Raw genomic sequence first — 23,308 nt, forward strand, 5'->3', positions numbered from 1 at the left:
TAGTCCAACTGTCAAACTTTCTCTTGAGAGATAGAATGGGCTTTTTGGTCTATTCTATGTCTAAAAATAATTTGAGAGACAAAATCTCCTTGCTGGACAACTGGGTGTTGTGCAACTTGTCCTTTTAAGAAAGCTTGCAGAATTTTACCTACTGACAATGCTTTCACCAGCCTCTGAGAGATGCTTGTAATATTTAATAAATATTCTTCTCTAGTCAGACAAAACTTAGAGTAGCTCCTCTTCTACAGGACAGGAATGGAAACATTTAAGTTATATTTATTAAAATGTACCATTGGAGGTAGAAATGACAATTTAGAGCGGTTTCCTAGATTACGATACAGATGTGAAAATAAGAGATTTCAAATGGAAGAAAATGTCAGGTTTTCCAGTCTTTACATTTGTTTATATCTTAAAAGGAAACCAGCGACTCCCAATGTGTATGTGATGACTTAGAGTAAAGGAGCCGAATGCAGATATTTGCTTTTAGCTGAGCCACACAAAGCTTTGATTCTCCTTAGCTAGTGAATGCCCAATTAATATTTTTTCCTCAAGGTTCTCCTGTGCAATCTTCTACTCCCCACCTGCTCAGTTGTTCTGCTTTCCCTTTCTCCAAAAGCCCCACTTCAGTCACTGTAACACTGTTTGTTGTTTCTCCTCTTGTTGTATAACTACATCCCTCAGCTTTCTTATGTGAAACCATAAGCTGCTTCTCTGCAGTCATCACTTCTTCCCCTTCCTTCCTACTCATGAAGTTCTGTGCTACTCCATGTGAGACTTTTCACTATTATTAGCCTGCTTCTTATGGACAAATAATTTGCATCTTACTGTATACTACAAACCTGGAAACACTGTGTAGCCTTAGTCATGCTGAAAAGTAAGAGCTAGAAATGGTATGTTCGTCAAACTGTGTGCAGGAAACCAGACTATTCCTAGTATCTCAAAAGGCAAATAACCTCTTCATCTCTGCTGTTTGGTATGATGGGGAAGTGACAGAGCAAGAAGATACTCCCTAGAGGAGCGACTGCCACGTGACTTCATGCTCAGCAAGCAGTGGTGACAGCAGGCTGACTTGTGGCCCAAATCCTTCTGCATGCCACTGGGTAAGGGCTGATAACTGAGGACATACAGCATGGTGAGGCATGGTTGAATGCTAAGTGAAAGTCATCACACCAGGCAGGTAGAATCCCATTAAGAGCTTAATCTCTACATACTCCTCCTCTTCCTTGCTGCTTTGTTTCCTTTCCCTGGAAACATAAGATTTCAGTACCATCATGTTTTCTTTCTCTCAGTTGCCCTTCTATTCTCTTCTCAAGCTGTTGAGGTATTACAAAGAGGGTGTAGCTGGTGTTAAACTGCTGAAGTCTACCTCTGTGCCTTCCTTCATCTTGTTTGTAAGCTACTGTGCCACAGAGAGAGAGATGAGCTTGATAGATGCACAGTCCTAGATGGTAGGTAAGCCCTTTGGGATCCTGTCAGTTCTTGAGATCCAGAGCAGTCTCAGTATTGCTCTAGTGTTTTAACACAAAACTAGCTGGTGAATTGAGAGACCAGAATTGATTTCCCTGAGGAATTTGCCACCTTGCTGGTGTAGCAGAAACTCTGCCTCTCAAAGTATGTGTAACAAGGTGTTTAAGAACTTACACACACTTTCATTTAGCAAACAGCTGTGGCTTAAAATGCTATTGCCTTTCTACTAAAGCAAGCTGCAAGACTTCATACTGAAGCAAAAAGAAGAGGCCAGTTGCATTGTTTTGCTAGTTGGGGTGATCAGTTTCTCTAGGTGGGCAGTAATGTCTTAAACCAGGGCAGGTGTATGCCGAAATCTTCAATTAACAAGCGATTAACTAGAAGTGGGAACAAAATGATAGAGTTCTTAATCTGGTTTAATTTAAATCAGACATTCTTAAAATTGGGATGAAGCTATGATTGATTTTTAATGAACATAAGTGGAGATGGAAAATAGAGAAAAAAATAGCATTGGAGCAGATACTTATTAGTTACAAAATATGAATAAATAACCCTGAGCCAGGTGCTCCGGTTCCCATTCGACTTAACAGTTTGGGAGATGTTTAGTATTTTATGTTGGAAATATGAAATTAATTTCTGTGTATTTAGTTTGTAGTAAGCTGTAGTGTCTAAAGGTCAAATATTCTTGAGAAATTCTTCATCTCAAATATCTGTAGATTTAAGTCTAACAGTTACAGGCTCAAGTGAGGTTCTTGGAGAAAAGGGCACGAATAGGTACTGTAGTGAACTGTGGAAATGAAAAGGCAACTGCACTAATGGTAAAATGAAAATGATGAGACTTCCTTGATAGATCTGAAGAACATCCCATAGTGGTTGAGTAGCAATTGTATTTCTGGGTCTGTAGTCAGTGTATTTCTGGCCTGCAATTCTGGGGTGATTTATCAGCATGAGTTTAAGGCTAGGATCCTGTTAGTATGATGGTGGTGGTGGTGTGTGTGTGTTTGTTTGGTGTAATTGAGAACTGTATCACCCTACCTAAGTCATATGCTATGCTAGCAGCTGGAACATGTAAATGCTGTAATTCTTCTGAAGGGATTAATGTTCTGAATTTACATTTCAACTAGAAGCAGCTTATGCTGAAATTATTATGCAATGATGATGGCTAGTTTGCTTAGAAGGATCTGGGCAATATTCTGACAAAGTTGCTTGTGGCTTTGGTAAGAGGTGTGGAATAGAATGCACTCTTTCTTGATGCCTACCCACTCTGAGGATGCAAAACTGTAGTTGAATTCACAGGAATCTCATTCTTGAAGAACATTCTTGTGCCTTGTGTTTTCTGATTATTAGCGTGTCATAAGCAAATGAAAAGTCAGAAGAGCATGGCCCATGATTTCAGTAGTTCCAAGAAGAGGTTTTGTCCAGGCCCTTGCATTGTGTTTCTCATTGAAAAGAGAGAGAAGTTTAAAATTTTGGGGAAGGAGAGAGCATGATTGCCTTTTCCAAAAGCTAAAGCTTCTCTGTGGTTTGAGATCCACTGGTTATGCAACTTCACCTCCAACTTTGCAACTGCTTATTATTCGTCCCAAGGTGGTAATCATCAGATTGTAATGACTTTTGATCATTATTTAATGGCCTTTGTGAAACCGGTTGGTGGCCTCGCCAGTAATTAACTTGTCATTATTTATTATTATTACAAATCCAGTACTTAATGTTATGAGTTTACAGAGCATTTGCAAGCGTGGATGATGTTATCCAGGAGCTGTTATCCTATGGATTTGTTCATCCTGTTGTGTTTGCCTCTTAAACACTTCAGAGCAAGGAGCTGTTTGTAATTATGTCTTGTTTGCAGGATTGATTCATAGTTACTGCTCAGAGTAGAAATACCAGCATCAATTAAAAGACAAAAGAGGAGGAGCTTAAGCTGTTGAGGATATCCCTCCAAGATGTGTGGGGAGGAGTGCCATTTCAGCAGGAGAACAGTGCACTCATTTGATGCTGAAGATACAGAGGCTATAGGCAAGTTCCTTCTCTGCTCAGTAGGAAATTAATCTGAAGCTGGTAGCAGCATCGAAGAGATCCTGTATATCTCTCCTTTGACTACCTAGGGACACACAACTTGCTTGGTGATAATTTTGGTAAGCTGTACATTGAAGCAGACAATGGCCTAACACCATAGTCTGGTTTGGGGCCCAAGAGCTGCTTATATTGGCCTCTTTAACCCCTCCCCCCCCCCCCAACTCAGTACACTTTCTTGTTCTTTTTTCTTTTTTTCTCTTAAGCTGACCCTAACAACAGAATTCTTAAAGTTTCAAATAACAATGTGAGGATGTCAGTTAGTTCTTAGGTTTCTGTTTACCAATCTTTACAAGCATTTGTTACGTTATGTGATGATAGTTTGGATTCTAGACAGTCTGTGAGGGTTTTAAAACATTACATCATTTATTACTGTGTAAAACCTTATTTACTCAATTTGTTTCATTTTTCTCGTGTGTAAGTGAGGAAAATATTTACTTTGTTCAAAAGTGGTTTGAGGCTGAACTTAATTCATACGTGTAACTAGCTTTGGTGTTTGGAAGGTGCCATACAATCATTACTTATTAATAGCAGGACCTGCAGAAGGAATGCATTATTTATATTATGTTATCTGTGGAAGACTCACAACTATTTTTGTGTGTTTGGATTAGAAATGTTCAAAAGTATGGTCAGCCAACATCTTTCTTTTTCCCCGCTATATGACCAACTATATAATGAAAGATTATTTTTAAAATGGAGGGATACCCTTAGTCACCTTCCTTAAACTGGTATATGAAAGCACATCAGCGTCTGTGGGGCTGTCTTTGATTCCAGTGTGGCTGGATGCAGTATCTTAAGTGAAAGAGTATGCCATTAACCAGGTGAGGAATGGAGAACAAAGTTGTTTCCATATAGACTACTTCCAGGTATGGGATTAGAAACTGCTTAAAGCTGGAGCGTATCGAGCTTCTACCTGATCATTTGTTCAGCCATTGGGATTTATTTTGCTGGAGGACAGGCTAAAGGTTTGGCCCTTGGTATCTCTTTGGGAACTCTTTATCAAACTTCTGGGATGCTGGTTGGACCCAATATCATCTTCAGAAGTTTGGTGCTGCTGTCACTTGCTGGTTCCCATGGCACATTCAAAGAACTGCGCTCCCACAGTGTCATTGCTGCAGCCACCTTAACTCCCCTGAAGGCGGATTCAAATGATGGAGGAAAAAATTAACATACTATAAATTAATGCTGACACTGTCAGCATTCATTTATGTGCGAAATGCATGAGGGAAAGAGGGTGGGAAGAGTGATGATGCAGAAAGCAGTGCTTTCTGATGTGCTGTTCTCACAGAGCACCTGAAGAAGGGCTGTTGCAGCAGCAGTGGGTAGCAGCACGGGGCTGCTCCTTCCCTTTGTGAAACGGCAGCTCTGCGGCCTCCTGCACTGAGAGCGGTGCTCAGGCAGCTGCAGCTCTGGGGCACGTACAGCTGGCCTGGTTCAAAACCCTGCCATTGGCGTTCAGTGAAAATGTAATAATAAAGATGGGTTTAGCACTGAAACCCCTCTGAAGTTAGCAAAGTTACACTGCTTAAGTCCCAACACCTCAAAACTGAGGTTTGTGAGCAAGAGTTAAAAACAAATAAGTAAAGCCTCTGATGTTTTTGGTTAATATCAGTAATGCCGTACAAATCTCCAAACAGCGCAGTGTGGAGAACAGAAGGCAAACATGGGATTCGCTCTTCTGAGGGAATTCTTTCTGTTACACTTGATCATGAGGAAGTGTAAGGTGGCTGTTGGGATATCAATCGGTTACATGCATTGGATTAAAATTAATCTCCCTGTGAAGATGAAGTATTTTAGCTGTACTGTGAGATGGCAAACCAACTGTAACCAGCAGCTGTGTGTTTTCTCTCAGAAGCGTCACCTGTACGAGTGGTTTTTAGCCCCGGAATGGTACGTGTGTTAATGAGCGTGTGGTTCTCTGGTGCATGTGATCTTTTAAATATTATTTAGGGATGTTGGGTTTTTTTTTCCCCACGTGGGGCAGGGAACCTTGCTGTAAAATGACTGCTGTTGTGTGGAGCCTTTCTAATGTGAGGTGACTGAGCGTACAGAGTAACGGCTTACCAGGTGGGCTGCCTATCTGCTGCTCTGTGTTCTCCCCAGCAGTTGTTGATTTAGAAAGCGTTCTGAAGTTGGGATAAAATCTGATGCGAGAAAGTGATGCGTCTCATAGGTATACACAGGAGAAGAATGCGCTTCTTTAGTTTTGCAACATCTGACTCATGATTTTGATTATGTATTCTGCTAAGTTCAAAGTTTCCCCACACAAAGTGAGAGCTGTACGAAGCAGCCGCGCTTCAAACCATTTGACTTCAATTGGAGTAACAACTTGCAGAGTTTAAATCATTAACAACCTCTGCATGAACTTCTATCCAAATGACTGCGACTCACAAAGGACGCTTCCCTTGCACCGGGTACTTTTGTGCTTCAGTCGGACCCAATCCCTTTTCTGTTTTTTTCCTCACCTTCATGTCTGTCTTTAAAGAGACGCGTGTGGTTGGGAAGTAATGAAAGTTACGTATTGGTTAATGAAAGCTGCTGTACAGGGCTCGTAATGCACCCGGTGTTGCTTCAGGATGGAGCTTCGCGGGTGCGTACCTGCGTTACAGCAGGACGGCGCATTTCAGAAGCATAGGTTGCAGTGTGCGTGTAGGAGTGCCATGTAGCAGTGAAACCAACCATGAGAGGTGACCTGATCCGTTTCCTTTCTCCCTCCCCCCTCCAGGAGCTGTGCTGTCCGTGCCCGGTTCATCTTTGCTTGCCAAACCTGTCCCACATGCGTGCAGCGTGCCCCCCTGCCCTGCCCGGGCCCTTCTGGCCCACTTGGTGCACTCCCTGGACTCGCGGCTGTGCATCCTTTTTCTTCCCGCCGCCCCCTCGCGCTGCTCAAGTTCTGTTAAAATGAGCCCATCTTCCCTCGTGCTCCGTGGAGGGGCAGCGAGCCGACCCGAGCGACGCCGGGGGGGTCATTATCGCAGTTTTGCTTTCCTAGCGCGGGATGACAGAACGCCTTAATTTTCCCAAAACGCGTGCCCGCCGTTATTTCCTTTCCCACCGGCTCGGCGAGGGCATTACGGCGCGGACGCCCGAGCCCCTCGCACCTCCTTTCCTTCCCCTCCCTCTCTTTCCGCGAGCAAGGAATGGGTGCGCGACCGGGGCAGCGCATCCTCCGCGCGCCCCGCCGGGCACGGGGGCACCTTCCCCTTTGCTCTGCCGCGTGCGCGCGCGTGTGCCCGCCCGCCGGGCTCTGTGTGTGTGCGCGTGTCCCCGCTGCCTCCCGCCGCCCGCGGGCGCGCCGCGAGCGCCGCCGCCGCTGCCCTTTGATCCCGCGTTAGTGTCAGTTAGGGGCCGGCGGGCGCAGCCCTCGGCGCTGCCACCGCAGCCCTCGGCCCCGCACGGCGCCCGCCGGGAGCGCGGCCCCGGCCGCCGGGGGACGCGGCGAGCGGGGACAAGCCAGGTGCACGGCCGGCTCGGGGGGGAGAGGAGGGAGAAAGGGAGCGCGGGGGGAGAGAGCCCTTCGCGGCGGCTCCGGGGACGCCGGCTGCAGCCCTCGCTTCCCCCGGCGGAGAGGGAAAGCCCGCCCCGGCCGGCGGCTCCCCCGGGGGGCCCGGCTTTGTGCCCGTCCGTGCCCCCACCTCTCCCCCCCCCTCTCCCGGCCCCCCCCCCCCCTCCCGCTCGTGTTTGATCTCCCGTTAAACAGAGGAGGAGAATGTGAAAAAAGGGGGAAAATGCCCAGGAGGAAGCAGGAGCAGCCCAAGCGCCTCTCTTCACGTAAGTGCCCCCTCTTTTTGCCATTTTCTCCTTCCTCCTCTCCTCGTCTCCTTCCTCTCTGCAGCCGCCTCCGCCGTTTCGCGCATTAGTTTAGGGTTACAGAGGTGAAACTGACAAAGACACAGCCTGGGTTATTCCTCTTTTAGGTCTGAGCTCAGGCAGCCATGTTGGTGATGAACAGCCTTGTGCCCTTTTAATTTTTCCTCTCTCTCCTTTCCCCCCTTCTTTCTTAGCGTCCCTCGCCCTTTCCTCCCCCTCCCTCCCCCCGCCCGTGATTGTGCATTTGTGCTGGGGGGGGAGGGGGGGGGAGACGGCGTGGGGCTCTCTTCGGGGCCGGAGGGAGGGGGTGCCGTTAACGGGGTGGGGAGGGGGGCTCGCACCGGAGGGGAGGGCGGCGAGCGGGGAAGCGGCTGCCGGTGGCTCTGGTGGAACCGGCCGAGAGGTCTGTCCGCGGCTAAAGGTTGCGGCGGGGGCCGGGCGGGATGGGTGGGCACGGCCCCCCGGGGCCGGTGGGGGTGGGGGGAGGGAGGCAACCGCAGCGACCCCGCAGCCGCCCCTACGGGAGCCGGGACCGGGGGGGGGGAGGGGGCGGCGGCGAGGCGGCCCGTGGCGGCGAGGTCCCCGCAGAGCGGGGAGAGGCGGCGGCGCGCTCGGGGCTGCCGCTGGCTGCGGCGAAGCGGGGACTCCGGCGGCGCTGCCCCAGCCGCGAGCAGCAGAGCACAGGGCTAAAGTGCATCCCGCCGCTCCCGCCCGCGGGCACCCCGCGTGCACGCACACGCTTACATCCCCAACGCGGCTCCCCCTGCCCCGCTGCTTCTCGCTCCCTGCCCCCTCCTTCCTATTTGCTCCCCTCTTTGCAAAACAGTTAACTTTTCTCCCGCTCTCCTCCATCCCACCCCGCAACCCCCCCCCCTCCTCCCGCCCGCATTAAGCGCTCGGCAGCTATTGAGGGAGAGACGGAGGGGAGGGGACCTAAAAATACCTTGCCCCTGCCTGGCCCCGGGGTCGCCTCGAGGCGAGCAGGGGGCGGCTGCCGGGGGTCATTTGACCGTCTCCGGCGCATCTGCCCTGAGCACGCTCTCCGCGCGAGGCCGGGGGCACGGCGGGGCCGAGGACTCGGTCAGCGGGAGTTCAGCGCGGCGGCCCCGGCCCTGCTGCCGCTGCCGGCGGGTGGGGGGGGCGCTGCGGGCGGGGCGCGGTGCGGCTCCGAGCGATAGGGGCACCGCTGCCCCGAACCCTCCGTTTAGCGGCACGGGGGCCAGGCCGGGGGGCGGCACTCGCAGCCCGGCGAGTATTTCTCTCCCCGATTTCTTTCCGCTGGTTTAAGGAAGGCTCGAGTTGCGCTTTTAATCGATTTTTCCCCCGGACGCGCTCCCTGCTCCTTCCCCTCATCCCTTCTCTCTCCTTTCGCCCCCGTGCAGCCCTGCCGCGCTCCGCCCGCCGCAGTCGGCGGCCCCGTGCGCTGCTCCCCGCGCACAGCGAGGCCGGCACGGGGGCGGCGGCGCCGCCTCTGCAGCGCCCGGCGGGCGGGGGCAGGGGCCAAGCCCGGGAGCGCAAGGCCTCGCCCGGCGGTGCGGGGGCCTCCTGGGGGGAGCGGGCGGGGGGTGCGGCGCCGCCGCCCGGAGCCCTCAGTACGCGGGGGAGCGGTGTGTATGTGTGTGTGGGGGGGGCTTCCTCGGCCCGGAGGAGGCGGCGGGGCGGGCCCCACGGGCGGCGCGGCGGCTGACCTTGCCCCTGCCCTGCCCCGCGCGGCTGCCCTCTGCCCGCCTCTCGGGCTGACACGCAGACCGGGCTCCATTTTAGCTCGCGCTGCCGTGCGCTGCCTGCCGGGCTCGGCTCCGGCGCTGCGCTGCCCCCGCCCGCGGGCTGCGCCTCGGGCTTGCCGCGGCCCCGACCTCCTGACCGCCGCGCCAGGAAAAGTCGCGGCCTTCTCCGAGCGAAGGAACAATCGGCTGCATTGTGCGAAACGGGCGCCGTGTTTATTTTGTATCTTACACGTACGGCCTCGTTTGCGGCTCTTTTAGCTGAATTTTTTAGTTCAATCCACAAGAGGTGATTTTTTTCTTCTTTTTTTTTCTCCCTGCTGTGTGAAGCACGCTTGCCGTGTCCCACGCTAATGCTGCTTCTTAGTGGGTTGTATTTATTTCCATTTCTCTCACAGCCCGATTGAGTTGAATTAAAAGCAAAAATACGATAGTAAGATGTTGGGTAAATAAGGAAGAATTGTAGCAATACGGATGCAGCCTGCAGCCCCGTGTGTTCAGAGGATGGCCTGGAACCCATTGCACTCAGTGTGCAAGTGCTGCAAATAGTGGGTTTGGGGCTGGTTTTGTTTTGTTTGGTTTTGTGATGTGTTTCTTTAATGGACATTCTGTGTAAAATACATATTTATTTTTGCTGCAATTCCTGAAGGTTTTAGCCATTTATTTTTTAGGTTGTGTATACTTTTTGTTTTTAGATGTTAACAATAGCAATAGAGCAGAGAGTGTGCTGTGCACGTCCAGAAGGAGATGGCTCAGGTTGTGTTGAGCCTTAGCTCTGCCCCAGATGGGTTTGGCACTGTGCTTTAGCCCGGAGCTGTGCCACTGGTTGCTGCTGGTGCAGGAGCGCTCTGCAGTGCACTTAGTGCCTGTGTGCCTGCTTTTGGCGCGTGTGGTATCCTGCACCACCTCCTGATGGTTTGGATTCTCTTGCAGTGGCTGGGAAAGCAAATAGGCATTGTTACACTGAACAGCTTAGTAAGGTGAGAGCATAAATAAGCTGCTGTATGATCCTGTGGACTCTACAGGAGCTCAGGTAGAAAGTGGTGTTTTCAGGATCTCCGGGCCTTATTTCATTTCTTATAAATTGTGTGCCCTGACGTGCATCTGAAGAACATGGTATGATAGTATGCAGCTGCTGCCCGCCGGGACCCTGATTTTATATTTCTGTATATTTGACACTTCTGTCTGTTGGCTTCATTTGATAACTGCTGCAAATTTCGAGGTGATTTCCCCAAAGAAGAAGGCATCACCAAAACACCTGCTCTGGTGAAGAAGTTACCTGCCTAAGAGTTGGTTAGAGACTCCATGGACTATTACAACAGTGTAACTTAGTTTCAAGTGAGTTGCAAGATGCTGACACTTAGGTAGCTGAAGGAGAATAAGAGTTGATTTCATTAGATGCATTAATACTATTTGCTTAAGGGGGTAGAGTTAAGGTTGAGCTCGCAGTTAGTGGAGTTGTTTACAACACAGTTCAATTTGGAAGGGTCCTTTGGAGGTCGTCTGGTCAAGGCCCCTGCTCCCAGCAGGGTCACCCACAGCTTTCAGTTGTGTGGGTGGGCAGTAGGAAACTCCACTGAGAACATGAATTGCAGCTGGAGCTTCTGCATGCAAAGAAGTGTAACTGTTTGAAATCTTTAGTTGCGGATGCTAGTGGACAGTCTTCACTCACATTCTAAAATACAAGAGAAAGCGCTTCCCTTTTAATCTAAGGTATGAGTGAATGAGGTCAGAACTTCAGGAATTCTTGGATAGACAGCGGCTCTTTCGTATCCAAATAAAATACTGGAGCAGCTCACCTCAGTTTGCGCTGAAAGAGCTTCATAAGTTAAAAATTTACTCAGTGCACGTGTGTCTCGTGGCTACTTTTGGATGCACCTAACTCAGACAAATCAATTCATTTTAAATGGAATGTTTGGAGGAGCTTTACTTGTTCCATAGTGTGTCATAGGTGGGCTTTTTTGTGCTCCCTTCCCCCTTTCAGCTGCTTCTATGAGGTTAGACTTAAAACTGCATTCATAAATACAATTTTCCTCTGTTCTTGTTATCCTGATCACCTTATGTTCTATCCTACCTCATGCTGTTACTTCCTTTTCTCAGAGTTCCTCACCTTACAAATGTGACATGGAAGAGATCAGCCTGAGAATTGCAAGTTTTGGGAAGTTTTGAGGCAGGGAGTAGATGTTTAGGATCTGGATCACTGCATTGTCTCAAACATAGCAGTCGGTGTTCCCTGAGGTTTGGTCCGGGCTCTAAAGTTTGAGTGCAATGCAGTTTGTGAATGAATGCCACAGTACTATTTATCTCAAGCTTGTGTTTGTTACATCAGACAACTCGAAGCTGTATTCAGAATTTTGAAGGATGAGCTACTGCTTCTGTCTTTTGCTGAAGATGGAGGTACAGCACTGGTATAATATTAATGTAACTATCAAAAGCTGGATTTGTGGTTATGAGGAACCCTAACTCTTCTTGCTTTTGAGGTTAAGTTTGGTATTAGGTATTCCAGATACTGCGCTGAAGGTTACAAATGTTTCTATACAAAACCAACAACCCTCAAACAAGATGAAACTTTTTATTATATGTCTTTTATTACTGGATTGTATCATCAGAGTGTAAAGAAAATACTGATAGTGGGACAAATTAAGAGGAGTTTAAAGCTTCCTCCTTTTGTATTTCTTCAGCTTGCTTTACGCGTTACCTTCTGGCAGCAAGAGAAGGGCCTGGGGGTGGGTTTTTCAAAAGACTGCCCAGTGTCAGAAAGTTCTCACCAGCATTTGAGCGTTTCCTTTGAGACAAAGAGCTTTTATCAGGAACAGGAATCTCTTAATAGTGTTTATTACCTTACTAGCAGGCATTGCATGTACAAGGGGAAGCTTTTAACATATTTTCTATTTACTATTTTTAACCTCTCACCACTGCAGGGATTGTGATATAGCTCATTGTTGGCAAGAGGGCCCACGTAGGGAAAATTATTATTCTTAGTATGATTAGGTTAATAATTTCATTGCTATTATCATAGTTGTCCTGGTGGTACTATAATGTACCTTTTAAATGAACAGCGGCATTCAGTTGGATGGAGTAGCATCCACATTACTCTGTCTGAAAACACTGTTCTTATTTTGTCCCGCTCCTTATAGCAAAGTCATTATGGACTTTTCAGCAATAGCTTTTCTCTTTACGGGGATGGTTTCTGACGTCTGAAATCTCTGTCACTCGTATAAAGTCATTCAGTGGTCTGTGTCTGCAGTCGTGCAGTGGTAGGCTCTTAGTGTTGTCTGCTGGTACAAAATATTAATAGATTGCACTCAGGTGTGAATGGGGCTAACAAAGAATTGATGTTGTGCGCCTTAAGTTACTTACGGTTTAAGGTCTTGTCAATTAAGTTTCAGAGAGAGCAGAGGGATAAAACAGTATAAAAGACAAATGCAGACTGTTTAGTTGGCAAAACAGGAAAACCCACTGGTAGAGCAATGGGGAATGTAAGAGCGTGTAGGCAGAATGCATTTCTTTATTTTTAAGTTTTCAAATGGACAAAGAAAGAGCACAGCTTCGCCTCTGTAATAGCAATGTTGTCTTTTTCATATGTAAGAAGGCAGAAGTAGGAAGAATTAAGTTTAACAAAAAAAAGAAGAGCCAGGAGGAGCTGGCTGTTCAAAGTGAAGTATTAGTAATTTCCCATAATTTAATCAGACGAGATCCCAGAGCAAGATAATGAGAGCATGACCTACAAAAGAGGACTTTTTGGAAGTTAAAAGGGTTTCTAACATGAAGCTTTACTAGGCATATGATTTGTCATGAAGCACCATATAGACGACCTTTTTTCTTTCACGTTGCAAAGAAATCATAATATGGACATTAGTTCAGATGGTTAGGAAGAGCTAATTTGGCTTGTGCCTGGAATCCTTTTACTGTTAGAGCTGTTAAACTACTCCAGAGTCATACTTGAAGAATTTATCTTCTAAATAATGTTTTGTTCTGGTTTCTGGTATACCATTTTTTCATGATACTATGATGTGTATCATTTAAATTTCCATATGTGTAACCCCCTTCATGAAAACAATATGCAGAAGTCCTGGAGTTGAAAGTAGCTAGCAGTATGTAATGGGCATCAGTTTTCAAGTGATTCTCTTTTTCTGTCCCCCTGGCTTTTTATTTCATATTTTAAAGTTGTTTCTATAAAGAACAGTAGATGATGTGGCTCAATATGGGCTGAAGGAAAGGTAACCTCAAGAAGGTTACTTATCCTTTCCCCAAGATTTTTTTTTCCCCCAATTATTTAAATTTGAATTCTAAAACTCAGGCTTAATCCAGACTTCAGTTGAAAGGAGGCATGTTGCAGGGTACAGTCAGCATAACTCTGCACACCTGCGCATGTACATGCCCACAGTTGTGGCTACTTCGATGCAGGATTCAGTAACTTGTATCCAGAAATTCACAGAAGAGCTTCTTAGCTTCTCTTTCAGTTTTTGTTTTCAGAGACTAACTCAGGGTCACAGTTATGGAACTGTTATGTTCCCAGAGATGAATTTTCTTCTCCTTATGTGCCTTCAGTAGTGTTTACAACCTGGTACTCCGTTTGGCCTAGACAACGCGTGTGCTTGGTCTGAGCCTGTAGGCTTTGTAGTTAGCTCGACTGCTTTAAGTTTCTCCTGCCTTTCCAGGGATTTCATGTTTGTGGTGTAATTACACTGAACAGTAGAACCCCATGGCATAAGCCTAACAATCAAACTAACCTGTTATATTTTGCAGGCTGAGAGAGATGTTGAGGGTTCACACAGAGTCCAAATTCAATTAACTGGGAATTGTAGAAGGGTTATGATTGTTTTTTGAGAAGTATGTAGTAAGGAGAGAAAAACTGAACCATATAAACAGTAATTTCCCTCATTCTTTTCAGTTTTTAGGTGATGGGAATGGAAATTGGGGCTGAAAGGATGACTAATGCTGCTGGTATGGTAGACCGAGCAAAAGAAGTTGTTTTGGAAGACTACAGCTTTAGCTGCTGCTCAAAATATGTTGCATTGAAAATGGAAGGGTTACCATGCAGCAGAGGTCTTGCGGTGCTTGACTTAACCAACAGTTTGAGAAAGTGGAGTTAGGTTCCATACGTTTGAACTGTTTCACTTCTTCTGTTTGGGACACTCACTAGGATGGAAATCAATTATTCAGAACAACTCTAAGCCAGCTCCTGTCACCATCTCTTTAGGTTCTGCATGGTTTTACTTCTGGAGACTCCCTCCCTCAAGAAGGGTTTATAACTGCAGGCCCTCATCTGAGATTTGCTGCTTGAATGTCTTTGCTGCTAGCACAGGACTTTCTGAGCAAGTACTCAGAATTTGTCTGCGTGGCCTTAAACAAGGAGGACAGAATTTTAACCTGGAAGTTTTTATAATGGAGAAGATCTGGTAAAGACTTACTTTAGAAATATAGCTCCCTATTTTAAGTGGGTGTTTTGGATGTGTCCTGGATCTTGATACCTGTTGGAGGTTGTAAGATGTTGTATTAGGGCAAAAGTGGGAATTCTGTTGAGTTCTTAAAAATAAATGGCAAATTAGAAAAATGCTTTTAAAAAATTTGACGGTTTTAACGAGTGTGAATTTTGCTTAATGGATGATCCTCGTGTGACTTTCTGAATGAACCGGAATTCTTTGCGAACCACTTCATTTTGACTCGTGTAGTACAAATAAGCAACAATAATTCATCTTAGATGAATGTAATTTCTCAAAAATGAAAATAGTAGCAGTTCTACCCACAGTAGATAATCATGCAGTCAAGAGCAGGTAAGGGAAAGAGAGAATATTGGGCAACTGGATTCAGCTAGCAGCAGGTGTTGTGGCTGTTTGAGTTAGCTTGCGTTCCTGAAGCACAGGCAGAATCACTCCCCTTCTGGGCTGCTGTGTCAAATGTAGACCTCGCAGCTGGTGCCTCAGGACTCATTTCATCTATGTTTGAAGCAGAATCTCCACTTTTCTACCTTTGTATTTCTAGCACTTTGAGGCCATGAGGAGCCCTTCTTAGGCACCAGTGTAAGCATAACAGCCTAGAGCTGCTCTAATTTCTGCTGCCCACAGGCTCTCATCCTGCTCCTTGTTCTGGAGGGGAAGGGCTGACATAATCCTATTGTCAATTCTGTGTTGCCGGAGGGAGTTCTATGCACAGAGAATAACTCTGAAGGGGGCTCTTCTGCCCACCTTGAGGTACTTTTACATTGTCCATAAGGTATAAATGGACCTCGCCATAATTGCTTATATGTCTTCCTGCACAGTGCTATGTGACGTTGAGATAACAAAGCAAGCTCTAATAAAGCTACCTTGTGTACGGGAGGCAGTTATCACAGCAGTCTACTCAGGTTAATTCAGCCATAATGCTTCTGGGTATTCTCGGGCTGGTTCAGATATCACTACGTAGCACTGTGTTATTTAGTATTGACATACTCTCATGAGAATCAGAGTTGTTGTCTTTGAAGGCATTTCCTGGCCTGCATAAAAACTGGTAAAGCCCACAGTCTTCAACCAATAAAAAAATCAAATCCCGTAATCCAGTAATGCTGGACTGGAAGTAGATGTGAAACATCCCTTTCTCTTCCATCATTCCTCTGAATCTTGGTGAATTTTTGAGCAGAATATAGAAATGGTCCATGCCCTGCGTAGCCATCGTTTCTTCTAAAATGGGATTGTCTCAGGACCCTAAATCTCCTAAAATAAAACAAGTTTTGAGGAAGGTTCATTTTTTATTTGGTGCTTGCCCAAGAATTAAGTGACCACTGACTTTTCTTCAGGTTGGAAGTTGAGGCAGACCTTAGTGTGTCTAAGAGTGGGGAGTGCCTATTCTACATGGGAAGAACTGCTTCTGTGTGTTAGCCTACCCCTACAAGTAGCTTCCTAATCCTCTCTTGTTTGGCTTTGCTTGTTAACCCCAAGCAATCCTCTCAGGGGCAAAGAAAGCAGCTGTCTTTGGTAGCAATCAGCACGACAAAACAAACATTTCTTGAAGCTTCCCTTAGATACTGTAATATCGTCTTTGTGGGGGGAATTAGAGAAACAGAGAATATAATTTTCCGTGTTTTAATCTGACTTTGGGAGAGAGGAAAGGAGTAAATGATAGGGAACAAGATTCTTGTGGCATTTGTAGGAAGGAATAATTTCGGTATCTAAACCCTAAGCCTTTTGTTTCTGAGCCAATCAGAAAGCTAATGTGCATAAAGCACTCAGGTGAGTAATGGAGCAGAGTAAAATTTCAAATGGGAGGCACATTATTTACCTAAATAAATAAATAATAATTAAAAAAATCTGGAGAATCTGCATATACCAGAAATAAACAGAAATTAGTTAAAAACAGAAGAGATCTTTGTTAGATTAGGTACTCTGTTCTCACCTGCTGTGCTTGAGCATTGACATGCATGCCGTTTGTGTGCTTCCACTTTGTGACCCCTTGGTGGGAGCTGTAAACATGATAGGGGTAGTTGAAGACATTGTAGCAGCTTGATCTGAGGCTTCCTTGATTGTCTTTATTACAGTTTACATATTGTAGTAACATAGGCATTTTTTGATTGATTTCGTTGTTTCCTTGATTTTACTGACAAACAGCCTTCATAAATGAGTTCTAAAGTGATAATTCAGTCTATTTTAACAGCGTGTTTCTAGGAGTCAGTGTTTTAGATAGTCACCGTGAGGTTTTCTCTTAATGTACTTTATAAAAGGGAAATAAATAAAGTTCACAGTATTTGCTGTCACAACATTCCCAAATTCAGTGTTTATGATAATCTAAAATAACTTTTCTGAGTTCCATTTAACTTAATTTTGAAAACCAGAGCTTATTGCCTCTTATCAGCAGTGGGCCACCTTTGCAGACTTGCTCCGATCGCCCATGCATTGTTGGGGGGCAGGGGGGTGTGTGTGTGCAAATATTGAGCAAGTTGTCTTGGCCTCCCCAGGTGGGATTCTCATTGCACAGGGAAAACACAAGAGAGAATCAGAGAACTGTAAAGGCTCGTGCTGTGTTCCTCCTTTACCATATACTTACAGTGCCATGGAGGAGGAAACTTGCTCCTGGATCTAGACTGAACAGAAGCATCTGGATTACTGAGCATGTAGCTGTTGTGACTCTCCTCAGCTGAGTGGCTTTTGCCACTGGGGCTGTTGTCAAGTTGTCTTATTTGTAGTCAGAGAAGGAAATACTGAGCTGACCAAAAAGTCAAAGTGAGCACAAGTCAAAATGTACAACAGAGACTGTTTTCTTCTTCCTTTCTTAGAAGCATACTGGGTTAATTTTGTGCTCAGGACATGAAAACCTGCCTTCAACAAGCAAGATTGCTTTTTCTTGTCGTTGTTGTTTTTTTCCTGTAGTTTTCCTAGTGTGTATGTAAGAACTACATTGCTTGTAATAGTTCTTGCTTCTAAGAGATCTAGACTCCAGTGACGGAACTTTCTGGGTTGTCTGTGATAGTGTTTGGAGGCTCAGTGGGATGGTTTATAGACAAGAAGCATCCAGCTTTTGGGAGTACTCATTTCTTCCTTTTTGTTTCTTTTTTTCTTCCCCAGTAGTTTTAACAACAATTTCTCATCAGAGACTGGTCAGCCTTCTCAAGCATGTCGGAAAGTAGAGGAATATCCCTTGTTCATTTTGGTGGTGCTGCTACTTTATCAGTAAAGACTACTAGTGGTTGCAGAATATAACGAAAAGTTATTTGGAACTGGTTGAAGAGATGACACCCTATGCCTTTAACGCCTGGGAGACAAGAAGTTAATGGTGCCATTTGTATTATTCCAGACAATGTTGGCCTTGCTTGAGACGTTAGAGCCAGTGGTAATGCAGAAAGCAGACTAGAAGTAGCATGTTTTTCTATGAGACTCTGAGTATTCTTTCACATGAGTGTCTGCTGGATTTCTGTTTACTGCAGCAGTGATTAGCCATAGGAAGGTGCTCTCAAGAACAACCTTGTGCACGAGAGACAAGGAAATACTGTTTCCTTCTCTTTTCTTGCACTGGTATAGTACATAGGAATGCAGGTCGGGGAGCCAGCCAACCTGTTGTCCTCAGTATGGTCTGACAAAAATTAGTGTCGGCTTTAAAGTGAGCTTGTATTGGAATTAGATGTACCATAGGAAAGATGCATATAGCAGTTTCTCAGGTAAACCAAGGCACCGATGGCTCAAGTCACGCATGTGGATAGCAATTTTCCCTCAGAGGAAGTAGAGGTAAGCTGAAAAAATAGAAAGCATGCTCGTTGAAATGACTAGGTACATGCTGAATGTTGCTGTATGACTTTTTGTTTGTTTGTTTCCCAGTGATTTCAAAACCTCCTGGAGAGCATTCCGTGAGTACTGAAATTTTGCTGGGCGTACATTTCTATATCTGGTGGGAGTTCTCCCCTTCTCTATTTCAAAACTTGACTATGTCTTTGAAAAGTAAAATAGAATGGGTACGTAGTCCTCTGTACTTAATAGCTTCTGTGCGTAGAGAAAGTCATTTTCATTTTGGTTTCAGCCTCTTGTGCCTTTAGTCAGATATTTTCTGTTCTTTTTTGGAAATCTCTTGCTATTACTAGTGAGAGAAGAGGTATGGAAAGGGAAATTTTACCTGAGATCACATGTGCATCCATCTTGCTGTAGATTTGATGTTCGCTTTTGGCCCTAAATGAGCTCACTGCTTCTAGGCAAGAGCAGTGGCCTTCTGTGATTTTCCCATGCTTTCCTTGCTTATTAGGTGCATGGATGTCCAACATCTTGGCTTGCCTGGGCCAAATTTAATGAACAGAAATAGACTTGGGCTGCATATATTTTTATCTGCTAAGGTAGGGGTTATGAAAGTCTGGTACAGAGACATGATCAGATTTTTTAGTTATGTATGTGATTGCAGCTCTATACATTCCATTAGAAAATTTGAGAGTCGTGTATTTGTATCAGCTGAAAATGGTTTCACACATATGAACTGATTTGGGGGGTTTTTTTGGACAGTCTTGAAACCCCAAGCTGCTGGGTGCAGTCAGTGTGCTTGAGGGTTGAGATGCTATTCAGAGAGACCTAGACAGGCTTGAGCAGTGGGCCCAGGAGAACATCTTGAGGTTCAACTTGAGTCCAAGTGACCCCACTATCAATACAAGCTGGGAGACAAAAGGATTGAGCAGAACCCTGCCAAAAAGGACTTGGGGTTATTGGTGGATAGCAGGCTGGACGTGAGCCAGCAACGTGCCCTTGCAGCCCAGCAAATTAACCATATCATGGGCTGCATCAAATGAATCATGGACCTGTTGGAGCACGTCCAGAGAAGGACCACAGAAATTTTCCGAGAGGTAGAACACATCTCCTACAAGAAAAGGCTGAGAGAGACAAGAAGAAATGGTTTCAAACTTAAGGAGGGGAGATTTAGGTTGGATATAATGAAAAGTCTTTTACAGTGGGGGTCCTGAGGTACTGAAGCAGGTTGCCCCGAGATGAGGGGGAAGCCCTGTCCCTGGAAACATTCAAGGCTAGGCCAAAGGAGCCTCTAAGCAGCCTGATTGAGCTGTGGATGTATCTGTTCATTGTGATGGAGTTGGACTAGATGACCTTTAAAGGTCCCTTCCAACTATAAGGATTCTATGATTCTATTTTCAAATCCCTTTATCGAACTGGAAAGCAGGACAGAAGTAAAGGTGGAGTCATTGGCCTCAAGTAATGATGGTGGGGGAGCTTTATTTTCTGGAGCTATGGCTTTGCTGTTCAGAAATATATATATATATATATATTTAATAAGACTGTTTAATCTTATTTGTAGTAATTAAGGATTTCCTGCTAATTTAAAGAGTTGGTTTTGGCAATATATACAGATCGTCTTCTTGTATGTACTGGTTCCAGTAATGTAAGGTTAAAAAATCTACACAAGAGTCAAGGAAGCAGATAATTCACTGATTTATCAACCTTAGCAGATTTTTTTTTTTTCTTTCCTTACAGCATAGTGGTAGCTATGGTAAATTTACTCTGGATTGCTTAAGGGTACCGATTCTATATGGTGTGTGCAACACATGAGGGCACCTCTTAAAATGAATGGGTGAAGGAGCAGGTAATCAGCCAGTGAGGCTTTCGTGCCTCGATTAGCCTTTTGGTCAATGGTTTATTCCTTAGAAAAGTTTGAAATTGCCCTCCACAGCACAGCTGAGAGCATAGGTGCTTTGTGGATTTTCCTTGGTGCATCTAGATCACTTTCAGTCTTTCAGGTATTTTGAGAACTTTCCATAAACTTAGCGCTGTGTGTAAGCAATAATGCTAAATTACTGTTGTGACTTGTAGTTATTTATCTTTGTGGTGAACTGTTTGTGTGCAACAAAGTGGCATCCTTGAACGCTTTCCTCACTTTGGTCAGCCCATTTTGTGGGATGAATTGACACTTGCAGCTTCTCATGCACTTCCTTTCCAACTTTAAGGGTGACTAGAATCATGTTATTGTGGTGATCTTGCTAGTTTAAAATGAATAACCGTGCTAAAATGAGCTGGCATATTGAAGACTAAACCAATGTTATAATAGTATATACCACAAACCAAACTCTTTATTCTTGTCTGCTCAAAACTGTTTGGAACATGCAAAGATTTTTGTGCCTGCTTTGTGTTGCTGGGGTGAAGTCTGTGCTGTGGCTTGCAATACATTTCAGGCAACGAAGATGCACTCTGCTGCAGTAAAGAACTGAGACAGCTGTCACTGCAGCCAGTTCTGGGAGGTGGCAGGTCAAGTGCAGGCAGGCCTTAATAAAGATGAATTGTTAGCTGATGAAGGCACTGAGTGAATAAGAGCAGACAGTTTATAGAGGTGTTTCAAAAATGGAGGACACAGATATGCAGAATAGAGTTTTATCTGTTACCAAGTCAAATGAAGAATAGAAAGCAAAGCTTTCCAACTCTTTCGAGCACCTCGATCTTACATACTATGATTAGAGAAACTGTACTATTTGTACTTAGTGTCCTACTTCAGTTCTGCTGTAGATACTCATGAAGTGCTTGCTACCTAAAGGTGACACCCATAAGGGTGCATTTCCATATTTTCTTCTTCTTTGCCAAAACCTTGTGGGATACTACTGACAACCAAAAGGTATACAACTGCTTTGAGATCATAGAACCCATAGAGTTGGAAGGGACCCTTAAAGGTCATCTGGTCCAACTCCCCTGCAGTAAACTGTGACATCTACAGGTAGATCAGGCTGATCAGAGCCCCATCCAGCCTGATCTTGAATGTTTGCAGAGGCAAGGCATCCATCACCTCTCTGGCAACCTATTCCAGGGTCAGTACTCATCACTGATCTACATCCAGATGTTGAGCCATTGACTAATGCCTTCTCAGTACAATCTCACAACTGGTTCCTTATCCATAGGGCAGTTACCTATCAAATCTATATCTTTCCAGTTTAGAGAGAGGGATGTTCTGGGGGATCGTATCAAAGACATTACTGAAGTCCAGCTCAGTAATTCTTTCCTTGTTCAGTAATGCAGTTAAGCCTTCGTAATAGGCCACTGGTTGGTCAGGCAGGACTTCCCTTGATGAAGCCATGCCGGTTGTCTTGTATCAGCTTCCTGTCTTTCATGTGCCTTAACATAGCTTTCAAGAGGATCTGTTTCATTATCTTTACCAGCACAGTGGAGAGACTGACAGGTCAGTAGTTACTTGGGTTGTCCTTTCTACCCCTCTTAAAAATGGTTGTGACGTTGCCTTTTTTCCCAGTCACCAGGGACTTAACCTGGCTGACATGACTTTTCAAATACTATTGACAGTGGTTTGGTAACTACATCAACCAGTTCCCTCAGGACTCTGGCATGCATCTCTTCAGGATCCATAGGTTTCTGGATGTTCAGGTTCCTCCGGTGGTCATGAACCTAATCTTTGCTTATAACAGGAGGTGTATTGCTCCCCTAATCCCCACCTTCTGAACCTTCTGCTTGAGGGGTATTGTGAATTGCAGATGCCAGTGAAAATTGAAGCAAAAAAGTTGAGTATCTCAACCTTCTCCTTGTCTGTTGTTACCATCCTGCCTGTATGTTCACCGAGGGAGAGAGGGGAAGTACACCTAATTTAGACTTTGCTTTTCTGGTTGATGTACTTGTAGAAGTCTTTCTTGTTCTTTGCATTCCTTGCCAAGTCCAGTTCCAGTTAGTCATTGGCCTTCCTGACCCCAGTCCTACACAGCCTAGCAGCATCTCTGTATTCTTTCCAGGCTGCCTGTCCCTTTTTCCACAGCTTATGCATTTTCTTCTTCCATTTTGACCAGAAGACCCTGGTTTAACCATGTTGGTCTCTTGTCCTCCTTTCCTCGCTTCCTGCATATCTTAAAGATTTGTCATCTCTTCTCCAATCCCTTGTCTTTGAGAACAGTTTCCCAGGAGGTTTTATTCACTAACTCCCTGAAAAGCTGGAATTTGGCTTTCCTAAAATTAAGCATCCTGATTTTACCCTTTGTCTGTTTGATATCCATCAGGATTGTGAATTCCACCACTCCTGATCCTTACAGCCCAGGCAGCCTCCAATCCTGAAGTTACTGATCAGTAATCAGTTCACTTGCGCTGACAAGCAACAGGTCCAGTCTTGCATCTCCCCTGACGTGGCTATTACTTGGCTCAAGAAGTTAACCTCAATACATTCCAGGAGCTTCCTGGATTGTCTACTGCTTGCTGTGCAACTTTTACAGCAAGTGTCAAGGTGGTTGTAGTCCTCTAGCAGGACAAGAGCCTGAGATTGCAACACCTCCTGTAGCTGGAGGAAGAAAGCTTCGTGAACAGGCTCCACTTGATCAGGTGGTCTATAGGAGACACAAACCACAAGGCTCCTTTAGTTACCACAGTCTCTTACCCGTACACAAGCTTTCAACTTGTTTGTGTCCATTCTGCAGGGACAACTCAATTTCTTTCTAAATCTAGAGGACAATTCCTCCTCTCATCCTTCTTTGTCTCTGCTTCCTGAACAGCTTCTAGCCATCGATAGCTACATTCCAGTCATGGGAATCCTCCCAGGTTTCAGTGATGGCAACTATGTCGTGGTTTTCTAGTAGCACGATGGCTTCCTGCGCCTCCTGTTTGTTTCCCAAGTTGCACGTGTTGGTGTAGAAACACTTCAGCTGGTTATCTGGCCTTGTCACCTTGGAGGATAATTCCTTAATTCCTTTGAAGCATTCCCCTTGAGTTTCCCTGCTATTGAGTTTCCCTGCTGCCTTCTCCTGTTACCTCAGTGGTCCCTGACTCATTGTTGTAAGATTTCAAGTGTGTTGCAATTCTACAGCA

At 45.4% G+C, this 23,308-nt stretch overlaps 1 protein-coding gene across 4 annotated transcripts in view; it reads left to right on the forward strand.

Moving 5' to 3' along the window:
• Window positions 1-6,953: 6,953 nt before the first annotated feature.
• The window catches only part of ZNF827 (zinc finger protein 827), a 100,911-nt gene continuing 84,556 nt past the window's right edge, over window positions 6,954-23,308 (forward strand). For 3 of the 4 annotated variants that reach the window (XM_072334355.1, XM_072334356.1, XM_072334358.1), the window contains exon 1: window positions 6,954-7,311. In XM_072334355.1, the coding sequence (XP_072190456.1) occupies window positions 7,269-7,311 (43 nt within the window). In that variant the 5' untranslated portion in view covers window positions 6,954-7,268. The remainder of the gene's footprint in view (window positions 7,312-23,308) is intronic. The other variant, XM_072334354.1, reaches the window with a different exon arrangement.

Source organism: Excalfactoria chinensis, chromosome 4 (assembly GCF_039878825.1).
Source record: "Excalfactoria chinensis isolate bCotChi1 chromosome 4, bCotChi1.hap2, whole genome shotgun sequence".
Classification (NCBI taxonomy): domain Eukaryota; kingdom Metazoa; phylum Chordata; class Aves; order Galliformes; family Phasianidae; genus Excalfactoria; species Excalfactoria chinensis.